The sequence below is a fragment of the Haliotis rufescens genome, unplaced genomic scaffold, assembly GCF_023055435.1.
Source record: "Haliotis rufescens isolate VD_foot unplaced genomic scaffold, xgHalRufe1.0.p SCAF_94, whole genome shotgun sequence".
NCBI classification, from domain to species: Eukaryota; Metazoa; Mollusca; class Gastropoda; order Lepetellida; family Haliotidae; genus Haliotis; species Haliotis rufescens.
The window spans coordinates 1044029-1069733 of NW_025964388.1; the positions used below are offsets into that span (position 1 = coordinate 1044029).

Consider the following 25705-nt stretch of genomic DNA (forward strand, 5'->3'; position numbering starts at 1 on the left):
AAGTACTTATTGTTTCCCTGCCTGGCGCTTGGCATATAAAGGTATATAAAACAAGGACTGGTCATCTCAGAGAATGATGTGTCTGAGTGGGGTATCCATGTTAATACTGCTCAGTGGGCTAGCACTATTGAACAGACATGAGTCCAGACTAGTACAAGCAGCCCCAAACACGCACATACATGAATGTTGTTGTATAGAGGTAATCATCTTGAATGAGACGTCAAACCCCATCTCACCTCACCTCATCTTCTGTTTTCTTTTGTGAAGATAAAAACTTCAAATTGAGGTGGTAAAGAACTGAAACTTAGTCGTTTGTGAAAGCTGACATCTGATTGGCTAAAAACTGCTCACATTTCATTCCAATGTCCAATACCATGAAATTCTTATACTCATATAGTATGCTTAGTACCATAACCATAACAGACTTACAGAATTGTATTGTAATAGATAGAGCTTACACCCTGAGAGCAGAAGGTGGGTGGTTTGGATGCATCATACCAAAAGACCTTAAAAGATGGTACTTGTTGTTACCCTGCATGGCGCTCACCATTAGAGGGCTCAAACAAGGACTGGTCAGCTCGGAGTCAGAATACTGTGCCTGAGTGGGGTGTTCATGTGTCTGAGTGGGGTGTTCATGTGTCTGAGTGGGGTGTTCCTGTGTCTGAGTGGGGTGTCCATATGTCTGAGTGGGCTGAGTGGGGTGTCCATGTGTCTGAGTGGGGTGTTCATGTGTCTGAGTGGGGTGTCCATGTGTCTGAGTGGGGTGTTCATGTGTCTGAGTGGGGTGTTCATGTGTCTGAGTGGGGTGTTCATATGTCTCAGTGGGGTATTCATATGTCTGAGTGGGGTGTTCATGTGTCTGAGGTGGGTGTTCATGTGTCTGAGTGGGGTGTTCATGTGTCTGAGTGGGGTGTTCATGTGTCTGAGTGGGGTGTTCATGTCTCAGTGGGGTGTTCATATGTCTGAGTGAGGTGTTCATGTGTCTGAGAGGGGTGTTCATGTGTCTGAGTGGGGTGTTCATGTATCTGAGTGGGGTGTTCATGTGTCTGAGTGGGATGTTCATATGTCTGAGTGGGGTGTTCATGTGTCTGAGTGGGCTGAGTGGGGTGTTCATGTGTCTGAGTGGGGTGTTCATATGTCTGAGTGGGGTGTTCATATGTCTGAGTGGGGTGTTCATGTGTCTGAGTGGGGTGTTCATGTGTCTGAGTGGGGTGTTCATGTGTCTGAGTGGGGTGTTCATATGTCTGAGTGGCCTGAGTGGGGGATTCATGTGTCTGAGTGGGGTGTTCATATGCCTGAGTGGGGTGTTCATATGTCTGAGTGAGGTGTTCATGTGTCTGAGTGGGGTGTTCATATGCCTGAGTGGGGTGTTCATATGTCTGAGTGGGGTGTTCATATGTCTGAGTGGGGTGTTCATGTCTGAGTTGGGTGTTCATGTGTCTGAGTGGGGTGTTCATGTGTCTGAGTGGGGTGTTCATGTGTCTGAGTGGGGTGTTCATGTGTCTGAGTGGGGTATTCATATGCCTGAGTGGGGTGTTCATATGTCTGAGTGGGATGTTCATGTGTCTGAGAGGGGTGTTCATGTGTCTGAGTGGGGTGTTCATGTGTCTGAGTGGGATGTTCATGTGTCTGAGTGGGGTGTTCATGTGTCTGAGTGGGGTGTTCATGTGTCTGAGTGGGATGTTCATGTGTCTGAGTGGGGTGTTCATATGTCTGAGTTGGGTGTTCATGTGTCTGAGTTGGGTGTTCATGTGTCTGAGTTGGGTGTTCATATGTTTGAGTGGGGTGTTCATGTGTCTGAGTGGGGTGTTCATGTGTCTGAGTTGGGTGTTCATATGTCTGAGTGGGGTGTTCATATGTCTGAGTGGGGTGTTCATGTGTCTGAGTGGGGTGTTCATATGTCTGAGTGGGGTGTTCATGTGTCTGAGTGGGTGTGTTCATATGTCTGAGTGGGGTGTTCATCTGTCTGAGTGGGGTGTTCTGAGTGGGGATGACTCAGTGAGCTAGCACTATAAATCGGCATCAGTCCGGACTAGTACAAGCAGCCACACTCACACACACACATCGCTATATAAGTGCAATATTCTTGGACGCGACGTTACACCCCATTTCACCCCACCTCCTGTCAGTTGAGTGGGTGACAGTCATAAGTTTGTGTGGCATTAGTCCAGTGGTAAAAGTGTTTGCAACTCTGCACACTGAAGATCTGGGTTCCATTCCCCATCCTGGCTACCTCCTGGCTAAATGATGCTTCAAGCATTGTGAAAACCTAATTCACTCACTTTCTCGGGATATGATGTAGATATGTCAAGGACATCATGGTAAAACATGAACCTTTTTGAGAACATTACTTCTGGAACTTCCAAAATTATCCTCGATATTGGTTTCATCCTGTCAAGTTCTCAAGGGTCTCAAGTTTCAAGTATAAACAAATAGAAAACCCACAATAGTCATTTCACCATAACTGCCTGAAAGAAAAACTGGATTTTCACATTAAGCCTTAATTTCCAACTTAATGGATAGCACTTGCAGAAACCTGCTGGCAAAAACCAGCTTAGCTGATGGATGAGGCTCCTGCTATGAATGCTGGAACATCCAGACATAATAACCCGGCTACTGGTACCGAGTCCGGATAAACACCAAACTCACATAGTCTCCTTATGTCCTTCCTGTTATCGTAAGGCACAGAACAAGCAGATATTGTAATCTTGGAGTTGAGGATGGAGAGCTTGGAATGTCCCTGCCTTGCCGTGAGTCTAGGAGTCTATAGGACGGGGTAGTCGCATCTCATTGACTGCCACTAGACCGGCTGAGACCTTCAATGTGTCAGCTGAGGATCAATTCGGTTGAGATCCCATCATTGATCATTGGTTCCGAAAATCTCTATGTTTGGTATCCATCATTAAAATCATTGTTTAGACTAAATAAAATACTTGTGTTTGAAATTGCTTTATCATCAAACAGTGTTGAGGGCAAAATAAAATACTTGTGTTTGAAGTTGCCTGATGATCGAACAGTGTTTAGGGCAAATAAAATACTTGCATTTGGGATCTTCAGTCATTGGTTAGGCCAAAATATTAAATTGTGTGTTAAATTATCATCAAGCAGTGCTTAGGCCAAAGATAATACTTGTGTTTGCAATTCATTATTAAATATTGGTTGGGCCAAAATATTAAATTATGTGTTAAATTATCATCTATTAGTGCTTAGGCCAAAACATAACACCGAGTATTTGTGTTTGGAATTTATTATTACATATTGGTTGGTGCCGCCTCCGTGGTCTTGTGGTAGAGCATCCGCCCGGAGAGCGGAAGGTCCGGGGTTTGATCCCCGGCCGCGTCATACCAAAAGACGTTAAAAGATGGTACTTGTTGTTACCCTGTCTGGCGCTCGACATTAAGGGGCTAAAACAAGGACTGGTCAGCTCGGAGTCAGTATACTGTGTCTGAGTGGGGTATTCATGTTAAACTGCGGCATGGTATCTCAGTGAGCTAGCACTATAAATCGGCATCAGTCCGGACTAGTAAAAGCAGCCACAGACACACACGTGCATGCACGTCGCTATATAAGTGCAATAATCTTGGACGCGACGTTAAACCCAATTTCACCTCACCTTCACATATTGGTTGGGCCTGAAAAAACATAACTATTAGGACTTTATCATTGAATGTGGGTCAGGCAAAAATATAATGTGTTCAGGTAACGTATATGGTGAGTATAGGTAGATCTTACCACTTTAGATTAATGTTTTGATCAATTCTCTTGATTGCTTGTTACAGGTATAGTGACAAATGTGATGGCAAGTGACAATGTTGGTCTGCTGGATAACCAGAAACACGTATATATGGGACAGCTCAGCTTAGAAAACCCATTTCATCCTTGATCCTTGATTATGATCAGTTGCAATAGAATTGCCCACTACTTAAATGTATGGAAATATATATAAACTACCGTATTCGACGTAAAAAGTGCCCCGCTCTAATAAGCGCCCACGGTGATATTTGCTAATTTATTGGCAAGTGAACAATCCCAATTAGCCCCCCTTCCGATTGATCAATGTACACCGGACTTATTTATTAGTGTAAAATACGCACTCACTGTGTTATATGCACCCTTAATTACGGGCAATTAAATTCTGGAAAAATGTATCTGTCGTATATAAACAGTTCAGACTGTCAGCATAAACCACGAAATTCATCTTTCAACTCTGTTTTTTCCACCAAAGTAATATTCTAATAACAGCCCCCTATTTCTAATTTTGAGAGCGCCCTGGGCGTTTATTACGTCGAATACGGTACTTAATTTTCCAAAGGGAGGTAACCTGATCATATGCGGATGTCCAAGAGAGCAGGTACAGCTTGTTTGCATCACTTCTAGAACTCTTATCACAAATCTATTCCTTCCAGATGAGCTGACAATATTGGTTTAAACCTTGCTGACTCATCAGGGATAACCGATTAAAATCCATCAGTTAAACAAACAGGAAATGTACGATGTCTAGGAACAAGATTTAATCGGTGTCCAAATTCCTAGTTAGCCTTCAGTTTATTTGAGCTAAGTGGTTCTTTATGACAAGACAACTAACAATTACTTCACGAGGTAATAAGGGCGTGACATTTCCAACAACTGACTTCATAGTTTCTTGATGTAGGACTTTATGACTATACTAACGATTACTTCACGAGGTAATAAGGGTGTGATATTTCCAACAACTGACTTCATAATTTCTTGATGTAGGACCTTATGACGAGACAACTAATAATTACTTTACGAGGTAATAAGGGCGTGACATTTCCGACAACTGACTTCATAGTTTCTTGATGTAGGACAAGTATTTAATTAGGCCGGAATACATGTAGTATTTGGTTTCGTTAAGTTTTATAAAAATGTGATGAAATGTAATTTATGACGAGGCATCTTTGTATTATAACTGTTGATGGGTAGGACTCCCATGAAACATTACTGGTGGGTAGAACCTAGCTTTGCTCCAAGACTGTACTGAAAGAAAAGTCCATGGATGTGTAGTAGCACTATCCTATTAACAGGCAAGTCTAGATACATGTATTTGGACAGTCCAAGGACACCAGTCTCTTATGTGGACAACTTGTTCTTATTATTTACATAATCTAGAACTTATGATTTAAACTAATAATTATTATTAGAAGAAGAAAAAAATATTTTCTTAAAGTGTCACTGGATTTATGAAATCAGTAACATGGCAAATATGGCATGAATTAAAAATACATCCAACGGCCAGCGTTGACCTACGAGACACGAATATACGTGTTACATCATAGTTTAAGTATTGAATAATCGTTCTTTATCTGTTTGTTAGTTGTTATTGCCACACTCAGCAATGTTTCAGCTATGTGACAAGAGCCCAGAACATTTTGTGCAATTGAGTTTTTACTCTAGGGTTTCTATTTTAATTGGTTATTACATTTTTCATTGGGTAACCAATATTTTTTCCCTCATCTATTCATCACACTATTGGGTATTTCCTCCAAAGAGTGAACATTTTAAGATTTAAAAAAAATGAAATAATGCAATAGATTTATATAACCGTGATAACTGTTCTAAATATATAGGCTTGACTTGGAAAGTAAGTTAGCTCGTAATTGTGTTTTGGAAATTAGCTCCATTGTACGCATGCTGAAAAATCTTCATTGGGTATTTACGCGTGCTGTCTTTATACATTTGAGTTTTTCATTTCATACAGGTGTTTCTGTATGCAAGTTAATTGAAAGTGATTGGGTTTTGAATATTTTGGGGGGGGTATTTTGCGCAAATACGCTGCTTATTTGTAGCTCTGGGTGGTCACTGCTTGATCACCTGTGTGAATGTTTTGTGTGGATTCAATGTGTTGATAACCCCCAATTCTCTACAGCAGGATATGTGGGAATAAGACTGAATGTATACTGCCTGCAAGTCTGAAGCCCAAGTGGGGCGGTCGGGTAGCCTAGTGGTTAAAGCGTTCGCTCGTCAAGCCAAAGACCCAGGTTCGATTCCCGACGTGGGCACAATGTGTGAAGCCCATATCTGGTGTCCCCCGCCGTGATATTGCTGGAATATTGCTAAAAGCGGCGTAAAACCATACTCACTCACTCACTGAAGCCCAAGTCCAGTTACAACTGTTGGTGTATCGACAGGTGTTTCACACAGGTGTCAAGTCTCATTGGTCAGTTAGATAAAGATAACAATGAGCAATCAATCAACGTATCATCAGTTAATCCTTTAAACAAGGCATGTTGTTTTTACATAGGCACTTCACGCCCAGACATGGGTGTATTCCGTCTGCTTTGGTAAACCTACACATGGAAACACTTACTTTTGACAAATCCACTGGATTTAGATTGAATAAGTACCCTAGACACAAGAAATGCCAAATGGGAACCTTTGTCAGGTTATCAGAGTGGTGCTACCACTAATTATGCCTGTAATAGATTCATTGACTGAGCATCGAGTGAATGACGACAAAACACACAGATGCAGGGGTGTACCAGGAAACATGGATGACAACAAGATGATAACAATCATATAATTCTTGCAATCTAAAATCCAAATTTATTCCAGGGATATTTCCAAAAGTAATTACGAAATCCTATGAACTTCCCCTGTTCTTTTTGACTGGTTGTGTAGGTTGAAGAAATTGATTAACATGCACCCTTTGTAATATCAAAATCTTCATAGATCACGGGTAACCAATCTGTTCAGAAATGTGTATAGATATTGCCTCAAAGGTTATTTAGCTGTCCTGATAGACGATAGCCCAGTTTCTTGTCATGCGCAGTTGTGTTAGCGAGCAAATCAACTCAAGACGCCAGAGATTAGTGCCCCTTTAATTTCGAAAGTCCATCTTGAAAGCCTTGTGTTTGAAAGTCCATCTTGAAATGCCTTGGATTTATAAGTCCATCTTAAAAAGCCTTGATAGCTTGATAAGCCTTGAATTTAAAAGTTCAACTTCAAAGGCTTTGATTGTTTAAAAGAACCTTAAATTTGAAAGTCAGTCTTGAAAGCCTTAATAGCTTGAAAAGCCCTGAATTTAAAAGTCCATCTTAAAAAGCCTTGAAATTGAAAGTCCATCTTCAAAAGCCTTGATTGTTTAAAAAAGTCTTCAATTTGAAAGTCCATCTTGAAGAACTTCATGGCATGAAAAGCATTGAATATAAAAGCCCATCTTTAAGAAGCCTTGAATTTGAAAGTCTATCTTGAAAGTCTTAAATTTGAAGTTCCATCTTGAAAAGGCCTTGAATTTGAAAGTCTATCTTGAAAGTCTTAAATTTGAAGTTCCATCTCGAAAAGGCCTTGAATTTGAAAATCTAACTTGAAAGTCTTAAATTTGAAGTTCCATCTCGAAAAGGCCTTGAATTTGAAAGTCTATCTTGAAAGTCTTAAATTTGAAGTTCCATCTCGAAAAGGCCTTGAATTTGAAAATCTAACTTGAAAGTCTTAAATTTGAAGTTCCATCTCGAAAAGGCCTTGAATTTGAAAATCTAACTTGAAAGTCTTAAATTTGAAGTTCCATCTCGAAAAGGCCTTGAATTTGAAAATCTAACTTGAAAGTCTTAAATTTGAAGTTCCATCTCGAAAAGGCCTTGAATTTGAAAATCTAACTTGAAAGTCTTAAATTTGAAGTTCCATCTCGAAAAGGCCTTGAATTTGAAAATCTAACTTGAAAGTCTTAAATTTGAAGTTCCATCTCGAAAAGGCCTTGAATTTGAAGTTCCATCTCGAAAAGGCCTTGAATTTGAAAGTCTATCTTGAAAGTCTTAAATTTGAAGTTCCATCTCGAAAAGGCCTTGAATTTGAAAGTCTATCTTGAAAGTCTTAAATTTGAAGTTCCATCTCGAAAAGGCCTTGAATTTGAAATGCTGCAGCCAGCTTGTTGTGATTCTACTAACCAGTTTCATTCTGCCTGGAGGTGCTACAGACTGCTGTTTCTTTCCCATTTCTTTCCCCAAAGAAAATGTTTTCAAAGTTTTCAAGAAATATGTGAAATTATCAGCTTTCTTTACACATTTTCAATGGAAGTTGACAGATGAGAAGTTTGTTGATAATGGTTTCGGTTCAAGGTTGTTTGTTTGCGGTGCAGTCAAGTATGGTGCTGTCACATAAACCCCAGCATCCTGCACTCGGAGCTCTGACTGAGCTCCGCCATGCTATAGTCTGTTTCAACAATGTCATGTCTGCGTTTCCTCATGGGAAGGGGGGCTAGGACTAAAAATAATTTAATGCAGGAAATACTGGGAAAAAATCAGTTTGCCCCAGTTTTTTGTGCAAAAAATGTTTGATGTCCTGTAGAGGTGTCATTGATTGGAAATTTAAGTATTGACATATTAACTCACATGTATCATGATATGTTCATGTATCAGTTAATAATAACAGTAATAATTCTTTATGTATATAGATAAAATATACCCATTAGTCCTTCATTTAATCAATTTAATGCCGAATATTAACTCGGTTAATCCATTTAATGTTCATAATTAATGGGTGGCCCAGTCGTCTAAGGCGCTGCGATTTGCTGTGCAGAGTTGCGTCCCTTGGGCATGCCAGAAACCTGATTGTGGGTTCGATTCCCGGTTCGCCCCGATTATGTTTCTAGGTTTGTCAGCACCATACCCGTGCTCGTAGGTTTCACCGAAGTGGTAAACGTCTAAAACCTGCATCACTTCGGGCTTTCCTCCCACATTAAGCTGACACACCGCGATATGACTGGAATAATGTTTAAAGCGGCGTTAAACCCAGCTCACTCACTCACTCACTCACACTCACTCACTCACTCACTCACTCACTCACTCACTCACTCACTCACTCACTCACTCACTCACTCACTCATAATTAATTAATTAATTAATTAATTAATTAATGTTTTGCCTTCTCAATGTCCATCTTAATGATGGTAATCTTAATGCGGGATTAACGTTTCTGTGGCACTGAATTATTCATTTAGTATCAATAGTCATAAATTTGTATCGATGCAGTATTTATCACTTCATCGATATTACGACACACTATTAGATCCTGAATGTACTGAAACAAATATTTGTCTTTCTTTTCAGAATCTTTTTGTATTTCTTTAAAATGAGTGGCCAAATAATAGGTACTGTATTTGACATAATAAGCGCCCAGTCGCTCTCAAAATTAGAAATATGAGGCTCTTATTAGAATATTATTTTGGTGAAAAACAACAGAGTTGAAAGATTGTAAATTTCATGGTTTATGCTGAGAGCCTGAAATGTTTATATACGACAGATATATTTTTCCAAAATTTGATATCCCATAATTAAGGATGCATATAACCTGCGTATTATATACGATTAAATAAGTTTTGTGTACATTGATCAATCGGAATTGCTAATTGGGATTGTTCACTAGCCAATATATTAGCAAATATCGCCGTGGGTGCTTATTAGAGCGGGCGCTTATTACGTCGAATATGGTATTCTGTCTATTGGAGTGGTAGGCATTTAAAGGAGTGAGTGGGTATGGTTTTACGCCAATTTTAGCAATATTCCAGCAATATCACTGGCAGGACACCAGAAATGGGCTTCACACATTGTACCCATGTGGGGAATCGAACCGGGGTCTTCGGCATGACGTGCAAAAGCTTTACCCACTAGGCTACCCCACCGCCCCTTGGTACAAACTTTCTGCTTGCATGAAGGCTGAATGTTACACTGGGCAGATTGCTTCAAGGAAGTGCCTGCAACTTTCCTTGGGTACAGGTCACGGAGTTGGCTGCATGATAACTGAGCACGCTTTGTGTCGGGGATAGCATCTTACACAGGCCGTAGTGTGGTGCCGTGCATGTGGTGCACATAGATCATACAGGGACTCTTGGTACCGACACATCTGTCACATTCCACTGGAGGAATCTTCTTGAAGTTGGACAGATAGAATAATTTACATGTAGAAGAATCCCCATATCTTGCTTGTGTCATTTTCAAAATGGCGGTGAGAGAGGGTGCCATTTCTCATGTGTCTTTATTGCTGATGTAGTTTCGATAAGTCGTTGTAAGTTAAGGTTGAACATAATAGGTCCCCTGTCAGTCTGTCTTACAGACCCTGATATAAATATATCAAATACAGCCCATGCAAGTCTATAATGTTTGGCAAGTCTAGATTACTGCAGTATCAGGAACAGTATCTGAAGTTGTTAGTTGAGGTTGAACAGAATAGGTCCCCTGTACACACTACTTATTGTGTACTAATTGTGAGTATGGGTTGATTATTTATTGGCTGATGTCATGGCAGTAATATTGGTAAATATAGCGTTAAACAGGTATGCAAACACAAACAAACAAAAGACACTTGATCCCTTTCCTTTTCAAACTCTCTCGCTGCCTCACTTCCAGACTAACTCTCTCTGTTGGTCCTGTATGGTAGACCTGGTCACGTTCTGTAGTACTGTGGGGTTGGTGGGGTAGCCTCGTGGTTAAAGCGTTAGCTCCTCACGCTGAAGACCCTGGTTCAAATCCAAACATGGGTACAGTGCGTGAAGCCCATTACAGATGTCTCCCACCGTGATATTGCTGGAATTCTGCTAAAAGTGGAGTAACAACATGCTCACTCACTCACTCACTCACTCACTCACTCACTCACTCACTCACTCACTCACTCACTCACTCACTCACTCACTCACTCACTCACTCACTCACTCACTCACTCACTCACTCACTCACTCACTCACTCACTCACTCACTCACTCACTCACCCACCCACTCACTCACTCACTCACTCACTGTTTCAGGCGGTGGTTCAGCATCGAGACCCGTCAGCTGGTGTACCGGAAGCGCTCCAAGGACTCCCAGACTGTGATGGAGGATGACCTGAGGCTCTGTTCCATCAAGCCCATCATGGACACCGACAGACGCTTCTGCTTTGAGGTCCTCTCTCCCACCAGGTTTGTAGGTTCCATATAGAACAGTGGGGGAAGCTCATGTTGTGTGACTCCAGAGGAGTTGGGGCTTTTCAGGTGCCCAATACGCTCTGAATTCAAGAATTCCAGAGCAAATTAGGTTATGGGCAACCCCTGCGTGTCCCGGTTGGAGATTCCAGGACAAAATATATCCCCTTCATTCTTGTATGCCAAGGGAATTCAGGTGCCCAGTACGCTCTGGTTGTCCAGAATTACGTCACCGGCACCTCTGCTTGTCCCCAGTTGAGATTCCATTACGAAATATATCTCCTTCATTCTTGTATGCCGAGGGAATTCAGGGGCTAGAGAGGTGCCCAGTACGCTCTGGTTGTCCTCCCTCAGGATTCCAAAGCAAAATAGGTCCCCAGCAACCACTGTTTGCTTAAGGACTAAGAACCAATATTAGGGCTCAGAATAACTATTCCTCATAATAATTCAAATGTGTGAAGTCCATTTCTGGTGTCTCTCGCTGTGATATTGCTGGAATATTGCTAAAAGCGGCATAAAAACATATTCACTCACTCATGAATATCAAGACCTGGATCAAGAATTGACATTCATGATTTCTCTTCCTTATCTGTGCCACTACTAAGTACCATTCAAAGACTTGCAGCTGCACATATCCTTTGCACTTTAATATTCATGATTGATTTTTTGTCCATTATTCAAGATCAGGTCCATGTGACGATGTGACTTAATGACATATGTGCATGGAAATTTCAAGTAATGCGAAATAGAAATTTCACTCTTCAGTTGGCGTGAACATTACTCACTAAGAGATCCCAGGTTGTATTTGTGCCTGGAGTTGTGTGTAGACGTGTGATGTTCACCTTCCTGTTGTAGGAGCCACGTGCTGCAGGCTGACTCCGACACCCAGTGCCTCCTGTGGATCAACTCTATACAGTTCAGTATTAACAAGGCTTACAGGGAGACACTCAACGCACAGGATTCAGTTGTGAGTGTTAGTATCAGCACAGGCACTTTCTTCTAATGGTGTCAGCACAGGCACTTTCTTCTCTTCGTATCAGCACAGGCACTTTCTTCTCTTCGTATCAGCACAGGCACTTTCTTCTGTTAGTATCAACACAGGCACTTCCTTCTGTTAGTATCAGCACAGTCACTTTCTTCTCTTCATATCAGCACAGGCACTTCCTTTTGTTAGTATCAGCACAGGCACTTTCTTCTATTAGTATCAACACAGGCACTTCCTTCTGTTAATATCAGCACAGGCACTTCCTTCTGTTAATATCAGCACAGGCACTTTCTTCTGTTAGTATCAGCACAGGTACTTTCTTCTATTTGTATCAGCACAGTCACTTTCTTCTGTTAGTATCAGCACAGTCACTTTCTTCTGTTAGTATCAGCACAGTCACTTTCTTCTGTTAGTATCAGCACAGTCACTTTCTTCTGTTAGTATCAGCACAGGCACTTTCTTCTATTAGTATCAACACAGGCACTTCCTTCTGTTAATATCAGCACAGGCACTTCCTTCTGTTAATATCAGCACAGGTACTTTCTTCTCTTAGTATCAACACAGGCACTTTCTTCTATTAGTATCAGCACAGGCACTTTCTTCTGTTTGTATCAGCACAGGCACTTCCTTCTGTTAGTATCAGCACAGGCACTTTCTTCTATTAGTATCAACACAGGCACCTCCTTCTATTAGTATCAGCACAGGCACTTTCTTCTATTAGTATCAACACAGGAACTTCTTCTGTTATGAAATGCACAGGCATTTATGATCAGTCAGGCACAGGCACATGTGATGAAATCAGTAAATGGTCTGTTCTGTGTTAGGATAAACAAGTCAGATGTATTTTCTTGGAGTAGAATATGCACAGACACTTGTGACGGAATGGATGCATACCATGGTATGGTGTGGTACGTATCAGTATCAGACATCGGTGGACCCTGTATCGTGTGTCAGGGATGCTGGTCAGAGTGCAGTACTAACACACAGGGTCATGTGAGGAGAGAGGTGGGAGGGGCACCCACGTGAATCTGGGGTCCTGTAACCCATTAACAGACAAAACCAACACCCTCCCACTGTAGATGATAGCATCATTGTGTAAGCTAGGGTTAGAGGAGGAGCTGGTTGATATAAGCATTGTATCTTGTAGATTGGCTTCAGTAAAGCAATGTGGTGATGCTTATGCTGTGTGTGTGGGAGAGGAGAGGGGAGGGGGAGATTGGGAATGGAGGGGGGGGGGGGGGGATCAGTCAATTTGTTTAAAAGTATAAATACTATAGTCCAATCAATTAAGCACTAGTGGGCTTGATGTGGCAAGGGTGGAAACAAGTCTTTGTTAAAAAGGCTAGTGGACGCTTTGCCACGGGAAGATGCAGGGTCCATTTCCCAAAGGTGTCTTTGCGCTGTGACTGTCGAACGTCTAAATTTAAGTATGGGAGTTACGATCGTCAAAGCACTATGTAAGGTGATCGTCTAAGCACTATGTTAGGTGATCGTCTCAGCACTATGTAAGGTGATCGTCTAAGCACTATGTAAGGTGATCATCTAAGCACTATGTAAGGTGATCGTCTAAGCACTATGTTAGGTGATCGTCTCAGCACTATGTAAGGTGATCGTCTAAGCACTATGTTAGGTGATCGTCTAAGCACTATGTAAGGTGATCTTCTCAGCAGTATGTAAGGTGATCATCTAAGCACTAAGTAAGGTGATCGTCTCGCACTATGTTAGGTGATCGTCTAAGCACTACGTAAGGTGATCGTCTAAGCAGTATGTAAGGTGATCGTCTCAGCACTGTGTAAGGTGATCGTCTCAGCACTGTGTAAGGTGATCGTCTAAGCACTATGTAAGGCGATCGTCTAAGCACTATGTAAGGTGATCGTCTAAGCACTATGTAAGGTGATCGTCTAATCACTATGTAAGGTGATCGTCTAAGCACTATGTAAGGTGATTGTCTAAGCACTATGTAAGGTGATCATCTCAGCAGTATGTAAGGTGATCATCTAAGCACTATGTAAGGTGATCGTCTCAGCACTATGTTAGGTGATCGTCTCAGCACTATGTAAGGTGATCGACTAAGCACTATGTAAGGTGATCGTCTCAGCACTATGTAAGGTGATCGTCTCGCACTATGTTAGGTGATTGTCTAAGCACTATGTAAGGTGATCGTCTCAGCACTGTGTAAGGTGATTGTCTAAGCACTATGTAAGGTGATCATCTAAGCACTATGTAAGGTGATCGTCTCAGCACTAAGTAAGGTGATCGTCTCGTACTATGTAAGGTGATCGTCTAAGCACTATGTAAGGTGATCGTCTAAGCACTATGTAAGGTGATCATCTCAGCACTGTGTAAGGTGATTGTCTAAGCACTATGTAAGGTGATCATCTAAGCACTATGTTAGGTGATCGTCTAAGCACCATGTAAGGTGATCGTCTCAGCATTATGTAAGGTGATCGTCTAAGCACTATGTAAGGTGATCATCTAAGCACTGTTAGGTGATCGTCTAATCACTATGTAAGGTGATCGTCTAAGCACTATGTAAGGTGATCGTCTAAGCACTATGTCAGGTGATCGTCTAAGCACTATGTTAGGTGATCGTCTAAGCACTATGTAAGGTGATCGTCTAAGCACTATGTAAGGTGATCGTCTAAGCACTATGTAAGGTGATCGTTTAAGCACTATGTAAGGTGATCGCCTCAGCACTATGTAAGGTGATCGTCTAAGCACTATGAAAGGTGATTGTCTAAGCACTATGTAAGGTGATCATCTAAGCACTATGTAAGGTGATCGTCTCAGCACTATGTAAGGTGATCGTCTAAGCACTATGTAAGGTGATCGTCTCAGCACTATGTAAGGATGATCGTCTAAGCACTATGTAAGGTGATCGTCTAAGCACTATGTAAGGTGATTGTCTAAGCACTATGTAAGGTTGCTTAGGTTGCTTTGTGGAATGAAGTCCTTGACAGATATGGATTGGTAGCATGTTTAGTCACAGACGGCTATATGCTGGTCCATCTGTTTCCAGGATGAAGAAGGTTTGGACAACAATGCAGTTCTGAACGGTGCTGCCTCGAATGACGTCAGTGCCATGAGGTCTCCCCTACAACCCAAACAGACTAAGGTCCAGGTGTAAGTAGCTGCGATGATAGTGCTGGTGACATACTCCACCATTCACTCACTCACTCACTGTCCCATTGAACTGTGAAGATCTGGCTTACAATAGGTCTTCAGCAACCCAAGCTTGTCATTAGAGGCGACTATACTTGCCATAAGGGTGACTTACGGGATCGGGTTGTCAGGCTCGCTGACCTGGTTGATATATGTCATCGTATCGAAATTGCTTGGATCGATGCTCATGTGGTCAATCACTGGGATGTCTCTCTCAGACTTGATTATTTACAGAACGGTGTCATACAGCTTGAATATTGCTGAGTGTGGCGTTAAACAATAAACTACCATTGCTAGCTGTAAAATAACTGAGAGGCTGTTCAAAGTAGCATCCAACCCTACTGACTCACTAGTGTATGCCCCAAATGTTGGTATTGGAAGTACGGAGGTCCCAGTAGTCCGGGTCCAGGGTCAGTGAGGTAGCCTAGGGGTTAAAGCGTTCGCTCGTCAAGCCGAAGACCCGGGTTTGATTCCCCCCACATGGGTACAATGTGTGAAGCCAATTTCTGGAATCCCCCGCCATGATGTTGCTAAAAGTGGCGTAAAACCAAACTCAGTCAACAACTAAGGCCTGTATCATTGTGGGTTTTCTTCCACGCCAAGCTGACATGCCGTTATATAACTGATATTGTTTAAAGATGCTTAACGGTTAAGCTCTCTCTCTCATTAAGTCACTAATGGTGTATTGTGTAACCCGTAACGACGATGCATGTATTCCAGTCGGATGGAGCAGCTGTTCTCGGTGCCAGGCAACGACCGATGCTGTGACTGCGGATCCCCAGAACCTCGGTGGGCCAGCATCAACCTCGGCATCACGCTGTGTATAGAGTGTTCCGGCATTCACAGGTCAGTTGTCTCTAATGAAGATGGTTCACAAGGAAATGCCACTTATCTTTCTTGAATGTTACTAGTCTCAGATTAGTTTCAAATTATGTGCAGACTGCATAGCTGGAATATTGCTAGGGCGGAGTTACATAGAGAATCTCGCCCCAGTGTCTTTTGATATCAAATATATCAACACAAGTTGATAAAAGTGGAAAAACTCCGAGGCTTGCTATCAAAAGACACGAGGGTGAAATTTTATTTATCATCCAACATCATTCTTCCAACTTTTTCAGTTTGTAGACAGTAATAAGCAGTGTCTTAGTGTGAAAAATACTGCTGACAGCTTCAGTAGCAGAGCCATTAGTGATGTCATTTGATTGTGACGTCATGGTAACCAATGATGTCACAACGGTCTGCACAGCATTGTGATGCAATTTCATTGCAGCGATATCTACAGTGTAGATATCACTTGATCTCACCCAAACCATATGGTCTTTAGGAGCCAGTTTTGGATGATTAAATGATTTGGAACCATGCTACATGTCGTCATCATTCCCTAGTAGTGAAGTACTTGGCTAAAATTGAATTTGTTTGGTTGAGACCATCTTCCTGAGGCAAGGGAATTAAAAGTCCAGTTTCCACCATTGCTGAAATAGGCTGGAATTTCTTTGCGCGATTTTGGTTGAACGGTGCATTCCAGCATAGTTCGGCAAGGGTTGAAACTGGACTTATATAGTCAGTGAACTCCCTTGCCTCGAGAAAATGGGTTGACACAGGTTGTCATAAGGCTGGCATAGTGTTGAGGCTTCCAGCGCTCACTGGGGCAGTCGGGTAGCCCACTGGTTAAAGCGTATCCATCACGCCGAAGACCCGGGTTCAATTCCCGACATGGGTAAAATGTGTGAAGCCCATTTCTGGTGTCCCCTGCCATGATATTGCTTGAATATTGCTAAAAGCGGTTTAAAACCTACTCACTCACTCACTCTGTCGCTCACTACTTGTCTTCTTCCTACCAGGAGTTTTGGGGTTCATCTGTCAAAAGTTCGGTCCATCACCCTGGATGCCTGGGAACCAGAGCTCATCAAGGTGATGGTGGAGATCGGCAACGAGGCTGTGAATCGAGTATTTGAGGCCAAGGTGGATGAGTCCGTGGCCAAACGAGCAACAGCTGAATCGAACAGGTGGGAATAGCCATGTACCCTCATCAACATCAGCTTCATCCCCATTTCATGATGGGTTAAATAATACTTGAATGTTCATACTGAGGTCATTTACTCTTACATCTTATAGTTTTATGCCGTTTAAAATGTAATATAAGATCACTGTGTGATAAATCGTAAAGAACAATGAAGAACAAAGTGTGGTTTATTTCACGATAAAACATTGTTCTATCATGACGTCATTTCTGGTGATTCATATTCATTCGAAACTTGATGACATCATATATTGGACGACGTTATTTTTTAGAGGGAAGCGCCTAGTTAGTTGTTCCCCATAGATGTAGCTGGGCTACGTAGATAAACGCAGTGGCTGAATGATTGATCCAAAGTGGGAGAGATGTGACACTCGGTAGTAGTGGGAGATAGGTACAGATATGAGGTGATTGACGTGAGGATTGTGAGAATATCCTTAAAGAACTGTACACAATGCTGACGTCTCATATTCAAAATAAATGACTCGTGGTCATTGTTGATCATACAATAAAACACTGCGGGGAGAATAAACCACTCCGGGCTGCGTCCTTCATGTTTTTTTCTCCCTGCAATGTTTTATTGTATGAAAAACAATGACCACTCATCGCTTATGTCTTGATTGAGTCTGCAAAAACTGCAGGACTTTGGCAGGCTCTCCATCTTGCCTGGCTTCACATTGCTAGAAGTTCCTTGTATTGGAGCGCCAAAGATAGGGTTAGAATGATTTGGCACACTTAGAAATAATGTTTATACCTTTCTATTGAAGCTGGTGATGAATGTACTGTCACACAAGTGTGACTGCACAGTAAGATTCAAAATTAATTTGGATATTTAAGAATAACTTCAATATCTTTTGCCTTTTGGGAAGTTTAAACATAAAACCTGTGCACACTGCTTAAACTCCCTATTTAATCACTCTGGTTTTTTCGTTTAAGCTTCCATAAATGCAAACCATATTGAAGGCAATTCTTCTAAATAAATAAATAATGGAAAAGATTTCACAGACTGCTTATTTGAGCATTAACACACAGAACTGCAGACAACTGTATGAAATTGTTCAGTGTATTGATGCATCTCTAGTCCCGCCTACCCTATTATCAGCCAATCAGGAAGCAGTTGTCCTCGTAGGCGTGGCCTAATAGTGTTTTGGGCTTATACGAAGATGTATAAAATAATTCAAAACCGCTCACTTCAGGATCATTTGTGCTCCGTGGCACACTTGAAAGTGAAGACATTTATATCCCTTCTGTGGTATCATCACAAGCCTTATAAATAATTGTAGAGTGTGTATCAAAATATTACTACACCTTGAAAGATAACAGAGCACAAGTATTGTACAGGATGAAATGAATCACACAAATAGAATGGACGGCATGGCATCACAAGTGACCTTTCTGCCACAGAGGCCTTCGTGTATTATGTTCTTTACAGACTTAGGGGCAGTCGGGTAGCCCAGTGGTTAAAGCATTCGCTCGTCACGCTGAAGACCCGGGTTCGATTCCCCACATGGGTACAATGTGTGAAGCCCATTTCTGGTGTCCCTGCTGTGATATTGCTGGAATATTGCTTATAGCGGCGTAAAACCATACTCACTCACTCACCCACTCACTTTACCCAGAACAATCCGAGAAGCGTGGATTCGAGCGAAGTATGTCCAGAAGGCGTTTGTCAATCATCTTCCGGACACAAAGACAACAGCGGGGAACAAGATCAGGAGCTGGAGTGTACGGAAAAAGACGCGGAAATCTCCGGCCAGGTCTGCAGCTAAGGAAGATTCCAAGGAAGATTCCAAGGAAGATTCTGTGTCCGACTCCGAGGATGTCACAAGTGGGCTCATGGAAGGTTGGAAACGTTTGGGAATTTTTGTTTCCAATTTTTGCTACATTTTCCTGCTTACCTTTCTTTTGGCTAGATTTCTTGAGTTGCTTATTTAGCACTTGCTTCAATTTGAATAATGATATGATTTTCTTAAGTTTGAAATTGATTCATGTAAGAATACTGAACAAACAGAATCTGAAGTATGTCTGTAGTGTTAAATGTGAGTGACAAATGTTCTGTGTAATCATTAGTTATGTGCATGCTGTATGCTAGGAAACCAAGAGTTGTCTCCCCTTGGTGATGAATCGCCATCAGGGGTGATATTGTTTAACAGATTTATTACATCTTGTATTGTTGAGTTCCTTTTCATGTTGTAAATACATTTTGGCATGATTGACAATCTTTAATCTTTTTTCAATTTCCACGTTGGTAATTTGCTGAAAAAGAATATTTTGTTAGCTTTACAGTTGCTTGCGTATGTTGACAGTCGCTGCTGTTATGAATTTACTAACGTTTTCCCTCATCAACTGTGCATGTCATTTGACAATGCTTTGTTTCAGGCGTGTTTTCATTTAATGTGAAATATCAGATATATAATGTTGTATGAACATATAATTAATTTTCAATAAATGTGAAATATTGGACTTAAGTATAATATGAACGTGTTAATGTAATATTATGATATTTGTCACCGCCTCAGTGTATATGGATATTTTATTGCACACAGAATCATGTATATATCTATGAATGACCCTGCACTCATGGCACCTATAGGATTGACCCCCGCACAGGCACCAAGTAGTACACATCTTGGACTTCTCAATTAGTGCAAACTGGTATACTATGAGATATATGACGCAAGCCTGATGACGGAGTCTTGTGATATTCTGTTCTGTCAAGTATGCTCAGGGGGCGGTCGGGTAGCCTAGTGGTTAAAGCGTTCGCTCATCACGCCGAAGACCCGGGTTCGATTCCTGACATGGGTACAATGTTTGAAGCCCATTTCTGGTGTCCCCCGCCGTGATATTGCTGGAATATTGCAAAAAAGGCATAAAACCATACTCACTCACTCACCCAGGAGGCTCAGGTAGTAATAATAAAGTGTGCTGACACAATAATGATCAGTTTTGTATGGCCTCGTGTTAATGAGAATGTTGTGTCCTCATGACTGAACATGATGCTAAGAGCCAAGTACGGGCTGGGAGACTAAGGCTTAAAAAATTGGTTCTCAGGCAATGGGTTTGGAAAATATAGTGCGGGCGGGCGGTGTCTTTCTTTTTTTTTGTTCAAACTAGTATGTAACCAAATAAACAGTTGGAAAGGGCCTCCCTACATAAATGTATTCCTTGATGAGTAAAACAATGGAATACAGTATTGGACTACTGTTGGACTTGAAATACTTAAGGTTTTGTTATATATTTTTTTTAAATGGAAATAAAAACGAAACATGCGGCAAACTTTATGATGATGCAGGCAGTGCCTGAGAACCAAGACTATTTATTTTTTTTAGCCTCAATTATGTTTGGCATAAACTGCGTCAAGGTCTGAAAAAATAGTTTGAAAGTGCTTTGACCTGCAAAAATATTTATTGGATTATGAAAATTTATTTTTCGGGGATATGTAAATAGTTGTGTACAACACAAATAAGTTTCTTCATCAATGTATCCAAGTAAAACTGAAGTCACCAAATTACAAATTTGTTCCCCAAATTAAGTAAGCAACCTAAACGCCCTCTTAGGTTGCCCCACCTTTTCGGACATATTGTTTTCGACCAATCACTAAATGGCCTGGCGGGCCTGTGTGCAAAATATGCATATGTCGGAAAGCACACATTAAATTCCCAATTTAAGTAAGTAAGTCACCAAATGAAACTGTCAGCTCTCAGGTTGGACTAACGAGCCTTGTCAAACTTTAGCTGGAATATGGCTCCATTACTGTGTTCAAAATAACTTTAAGTTGCCCACAAAGCAAGCATTTACAAAATTGATGTTGATATTTTCCTAAGCTAGGAATGTGATAGGTGTCCTTTGTCTGCACTCACTGCTGTGTCCGTCCCCCGCGGACAGATCTCGTCACCCCCCCACTCACTAACCTGCTGCTTCCCCCGTTCCATTTTCAGCGGTACTGTCGGTGTCCAACACAAATAAGGACACAGACAGTGGGAATGGCGGCAGCTCCTCCGATGTTATTGTGTTTGGTACTGACATCCAAACATCCACGGAGTTCAATAAGAGTAAGCTGGGAAGAGGGCACGTGATGTTTGCATGGGAGATGATGAGTCGATCAACAGTACTATCATTAAACTGGTTGGGATTAATCGTCAAAAACGAAAGTTTGATTTATTTGTCATAAGGGACTGCATTATTCAATATTTGTTTCAAATATGGGTGTTATGTATCTGGTTAGATTGGTTGAGAATAGTGTAATCTTGAAAATATTTGATTGCCTTTATAGATATTAACAATTTGCTAGTAGTATAATAAGCTAGCATTGAAGCAGAAGTTAGTCTTAAATCATTGAAGCGTTAGGTTTTGGTTTTGCTTGTAAGATGTGCAAAAAGTCTTTCAGCCTATAATACTCTCTATGTGTGGCTTAACTTGCATCAGTTGCTTCGGAATTGATGCATTTTCTATGCAATGTAATGAAATGATATTTAAATTCGTGCCATTTCCTTTGTTATTGATGATCATAAAACGTGTTGCTTGGGTGAACAAGCACATTATATCTCACCCCATGCAGTGAATGTAATTATGCTCCGAACACTAACGATGCATGGCGATTACGATGATGTTTGTGAGAATGGCATGTACAATAACGGCGACCCCTGCATGGTCAGTCACACAGACCCTTGACGTCGACATGAGAACTAACATCGGAAAATTGCAACCAGTTAACAAAGCATGGATTGTGATGTGAACTAACATGTATGATGAAGAAATGTGCTTCCGTCAGTCTATTTGATAAGAACTGTATTCTGTTGTATGTTTCTATAAGGGTAACGCTATTTTTCAGGGCATTGTCATTTGCAGAAGCCCGAGGTCTTCCATTAACTGCCCAATGAAGGAGGGCAGTTGAAAAGACACAGGGCTTTTGCATTTGATAATGCCCTGAAAAATAGCGTACCGTTATTATAGCTAAAATGGAAAGAATTTATTTTCAGATAAAAATATCAACAATATTGGTTTTGAAACATTTACTGCAATCAACACACAACGAATGTGACCAACTTTTACAATTATGAAAACGTCATAGAACAAGCCAGATGACGTCACTATTGAGCGTGACGTCAACTTTCCCTATCCTATGACGTTACCTAACAAAGGGCGTGATAATGGCCCATTGTCAAGCATATGAGGGCATTATCAAGTTACAGTGGCCCGCTCATTTCTGATAACATGCGGTTAAATGATAATTCTATCCATTTTAGCTATAAAATGTTATATGCATATCTGCTTGTAAGGTTGGAATATGTAAGAACTGACACTGTTATGACATCGTTGTACATGTATATCATAACTGTATTGATTGACTGCTGTGGTGTGTGACCAGGTGTCATCGTCATTGGAATTTCTCGGACAGGATCCGATGGTCGTGGACTGAATCTCCGATTCTTCCTGATCATGTGACTTGGGTACCAGTGTTTGTGGGTTCCCCCAAAGTTTCAAATGTCCGCGATATGAGTCACGTTTCGGCTTTCCTCCCACATTAAGTAGATAAGTTGTGATACAATTGAAACATTGGTGCCAAACTCACTTAATAACTCATGCCATGGTATAACTGAAATACTGTTCTGGTCGGCATTAACTCACTCACTCACTCACTCTTGCTATGGTATAACTGAAATACTGTTCCAAATGACATCCAACCCAACACCTCCCCTCTAGAGCTGACTTGACTCCAGCATGGACCAACTATTTCCTTGCAGTTTCATTCAGTACTGAGCTGGGTTTGGAAAGTTCGGAGGAGTCCGCGACGGAAGCAGATGAAGTTGAAGACCGGCGGTCCACGACGTCCTGGGAGGACATGAGTAAACTGGACCCCAACCTGCTGCTGTACAAGGCTGCGGAGGCTCGGAACCTCCCCGTCATGGCGGAGGCTCTCGCACACGGAGCGGACATCAACTGGTTGAACAAGGACGATGAGATGAAATCACCGATATTCAAGGCAGTAGAGACGGTAGGGACTAGATTCGGGGGTCGGGACAAGTCAAATTTACTATATCCCGAGTAATGATTACTTGTTTTACCCGTGTCCTGGCAAACAGTATTTAGATACACCTATAAAACGATCTGGTCATGCATACACTTGGGAGCTGGGAGGAGTCAAATTTGCTACCAACCCCCTATGACCCGGGAACCCGGTGTAGGTTTCAAGAGTTGGTACAAAATGTCACATTGGGATTTGTTTTACCCAAGTCCTGGCAAACAGGGTTAATATACCAATATAAAACTATCTGGTCATGCATGCACTGAAGCTTTTTTTGAGTGCAGCTTTATCTTTATTCAAACATGAAAGTCAGAAGGAGCGCGCATAGAAAGAAATGCAAACATAAGTGACCATGGATTTATTGTGAATACTAACAACGGGTCCGGATCGTCCTGTGGTACCCGGGTCCTACTCAGTACCCACCCAACCCGAGGTACCTGTAACAGCCCTGCTGTTTTGTTAGTTTCTAAAGTAACAAGGTTTAAAGTTAAGAAATTAAATCACGAAGTTCTCATCCTTATCTAGATGATAATGTTTAGGTTTAATTAAAACTGCTACAGCCCCAGCTCTGTATGTCTCAACAGAATAGATCCCCAGAATATGTTATTGGAAAAAGCACAGTAACAATGCAAAAGTGACATAACTCACAAGGGAAAATGGCTTCTGTCTAACGTATAGTCGACTGGTCTAGATACGTACCTATAGTTCTGTATATCCTGGTGACATACGGCTACTGACAGAGAGACCTGTGAAGATTCCGGGGTAGAATAGGTCTTCAGCAACCCATGCTTGCCATAAAAGGCGACTATGCTTGTCGTAAAAGGCGACTAACGGGATCGGGTGGTCAGGTTCGCTGACTTGGTTGATACATGTCATCGATCCCAATTGCGTGGATTGATGCTCATGATATTAATCACTGGATTGTCTGGTCCATACTCGATTATTTACAGACCGCCGTCATATAGCTGGAATATTGCTGAGTGCGACGTAAAACAACCAACCAACCAACCAACCAACTGACAGAGAATGGGAGTCACATGCTGTGCGGACAGTCTCCTACAGATAGAGGCCATTTTGTAAGGATAGCATGTACTGTGTCATGGGACAGTTAGAATCGCAGGACATCTTGTGGACCAGAAAATGGACTTTTGTATTGTGAGAGCCTGAAATCCATCCATCTTGTGACTGTTATTTCTTCCTTGATGTTATACATCATAAAATCGCACAATGAAATCAACGATATTCAGGGCAGTGGGGACAGTGGGGGACTAGATTCGGGGGTCGGGACAAGTCAAATTTACTATTACCCAATAATGATTGCTTGTTTTACCTATGTCCTGGCAAACAGTATTTAGATACAGGTATAAAACGATCTGGTCATGCATGCACTTGAGCATGTCCCTAAGTGATGTGGATTTTGCGCTATATCAATAGGATGATGAAGATGATGATGAAGATGATGATGATGATGATGATGATTATTATTATTAAATTAGGATTTCATTGAAGTTTGCCTTGAAATATGCTGAGATATGGGATTGACACAGGAAATGTGGAGAGATGCCATTGCATTCCTGGTCTTTACATGTATAGAGAGGGATGTTTACAGTAAACAATGGATCATTTCATTATTTTAATCAGAACTTGAGATACCTGTGGTATAATTGAGCGTGACTGTGAATGGTATTGGTACATCCTGCAGCCCATGCTGTTATGACTGTTATATCCCCCCTGATTGTTACAGGGGTCTCTGGCGGCCTGTGAGTTCCTGCTGCTGAACGGAGCCAAGCTGGACAAGAAAGACAGCCAGGGTCAGACACCACTCCACCTCGCCACGGTGCACGGACACACAGGGTCAGTTCAATACCTTAACCCATGGCTCTGTTGTACAGCCGATCTTAGTGCTAAGGTGATCGTAACTCCCATACCTTAGCATAGCCAGTTGTGGCGCTAAGGTTGTTTTGTACACTGACACCCTGATCACCTGCTGATGGACAAGTCCATGTATCCTTAGAGGGTGACAAGGTTCAATTAGCAGACCTAGCAAGTTTGATTCAAGTCTTTCAAAATCCAGATTGTTTGTCTGCACACTCATATTTATAGTTCTAGCCCAAGACATGGGTGGCCATGGGTGTATTATGTTAATAAAGAATAATTTGTTATTGATAAAAGTGAGTGAGTGAGTTGGGTTTAACGCCGCTTTTAACAGTATTCCAGTTATATCACGGCGTGTCAGCTTAATGTGGGAGGAAAGCCCGAAGTGATGCAGGTCTCAGATGTTTACCACCCAAGAGCATGGGTATGGTGCTGACAAACCTAGAAACATAATCGGGGTGAACCGGGATTCGAACCCACAATCATAGGTTTCTGGCATGCCCAAGGGACGCAACTCTGCACAGCGAATCGTGGCGCCTCAGACGACTGGGCTACCCGTGCCCCCCTGGTCATAGTGAGTGAGATGGCTATTGATAAAAGGGCATCTAGTTCATTGAAGGCTGTGAAGTTGATAAACTGAGGCCAGTGTCATGCTTCTTTACAATTGGGGGCACGGGTTGCCCAGTTGTCTAAGGCGCCGCCATTTGCTGTGCAGAGTTGCGTCCCTTGGGC

At 41.8% G+C, this 25705-nt stretch overlaps 1 protein-coding gene across 5 annotated transcripts in view; it reads left to right on the forward strand.

The window, feature by feature from the left end:
* The window catches only part of LOC124137729 (arf-GAP with coiled-coil, ANK repeat and PH domain-containing protein 2-like), a 138128-nt gene that overhangs the window by 106743 nt on the left and 5680 nt on the right, over positions 1-25705 (forward strand). For 3 of the 5 annotated variants that reach the window (XM_048391643.1, XM_048391646.1, XM_048391645.1), the window contains 9 exons: positions 10754-10906; positions 11765-11882; positions 14914-15017; positions 15777-15902; positions 16898-17062; positions 18693-18916; positions 21012-21125; positions 22818-23068; positions 24843-24952. In XM_048391643.1, the coding sequence (XP_048247600.1) occupies positions 10754-10906; positions 11765-11882; positions 14914-15017; positions 15777-15902; positions 16898-17062; positions 18693-18916; positions 21012-21125; positions 22818-23068; positions 24843-24952 (1365 nt within the window). The remainder of the gene's footprint in view (positions 1-10753; positions 10907-11764; positions 11883-14913; positions 15018-15776; positions 15903-16897; positions 17063-18692; positions 18917-21011; positions 21126-22817; positions 23069-24842; positions 24953-25705) is intronic. The other 2 variants (XM_048391644.1, XM_048391647.1) reach the window with 2 other exon arrangements.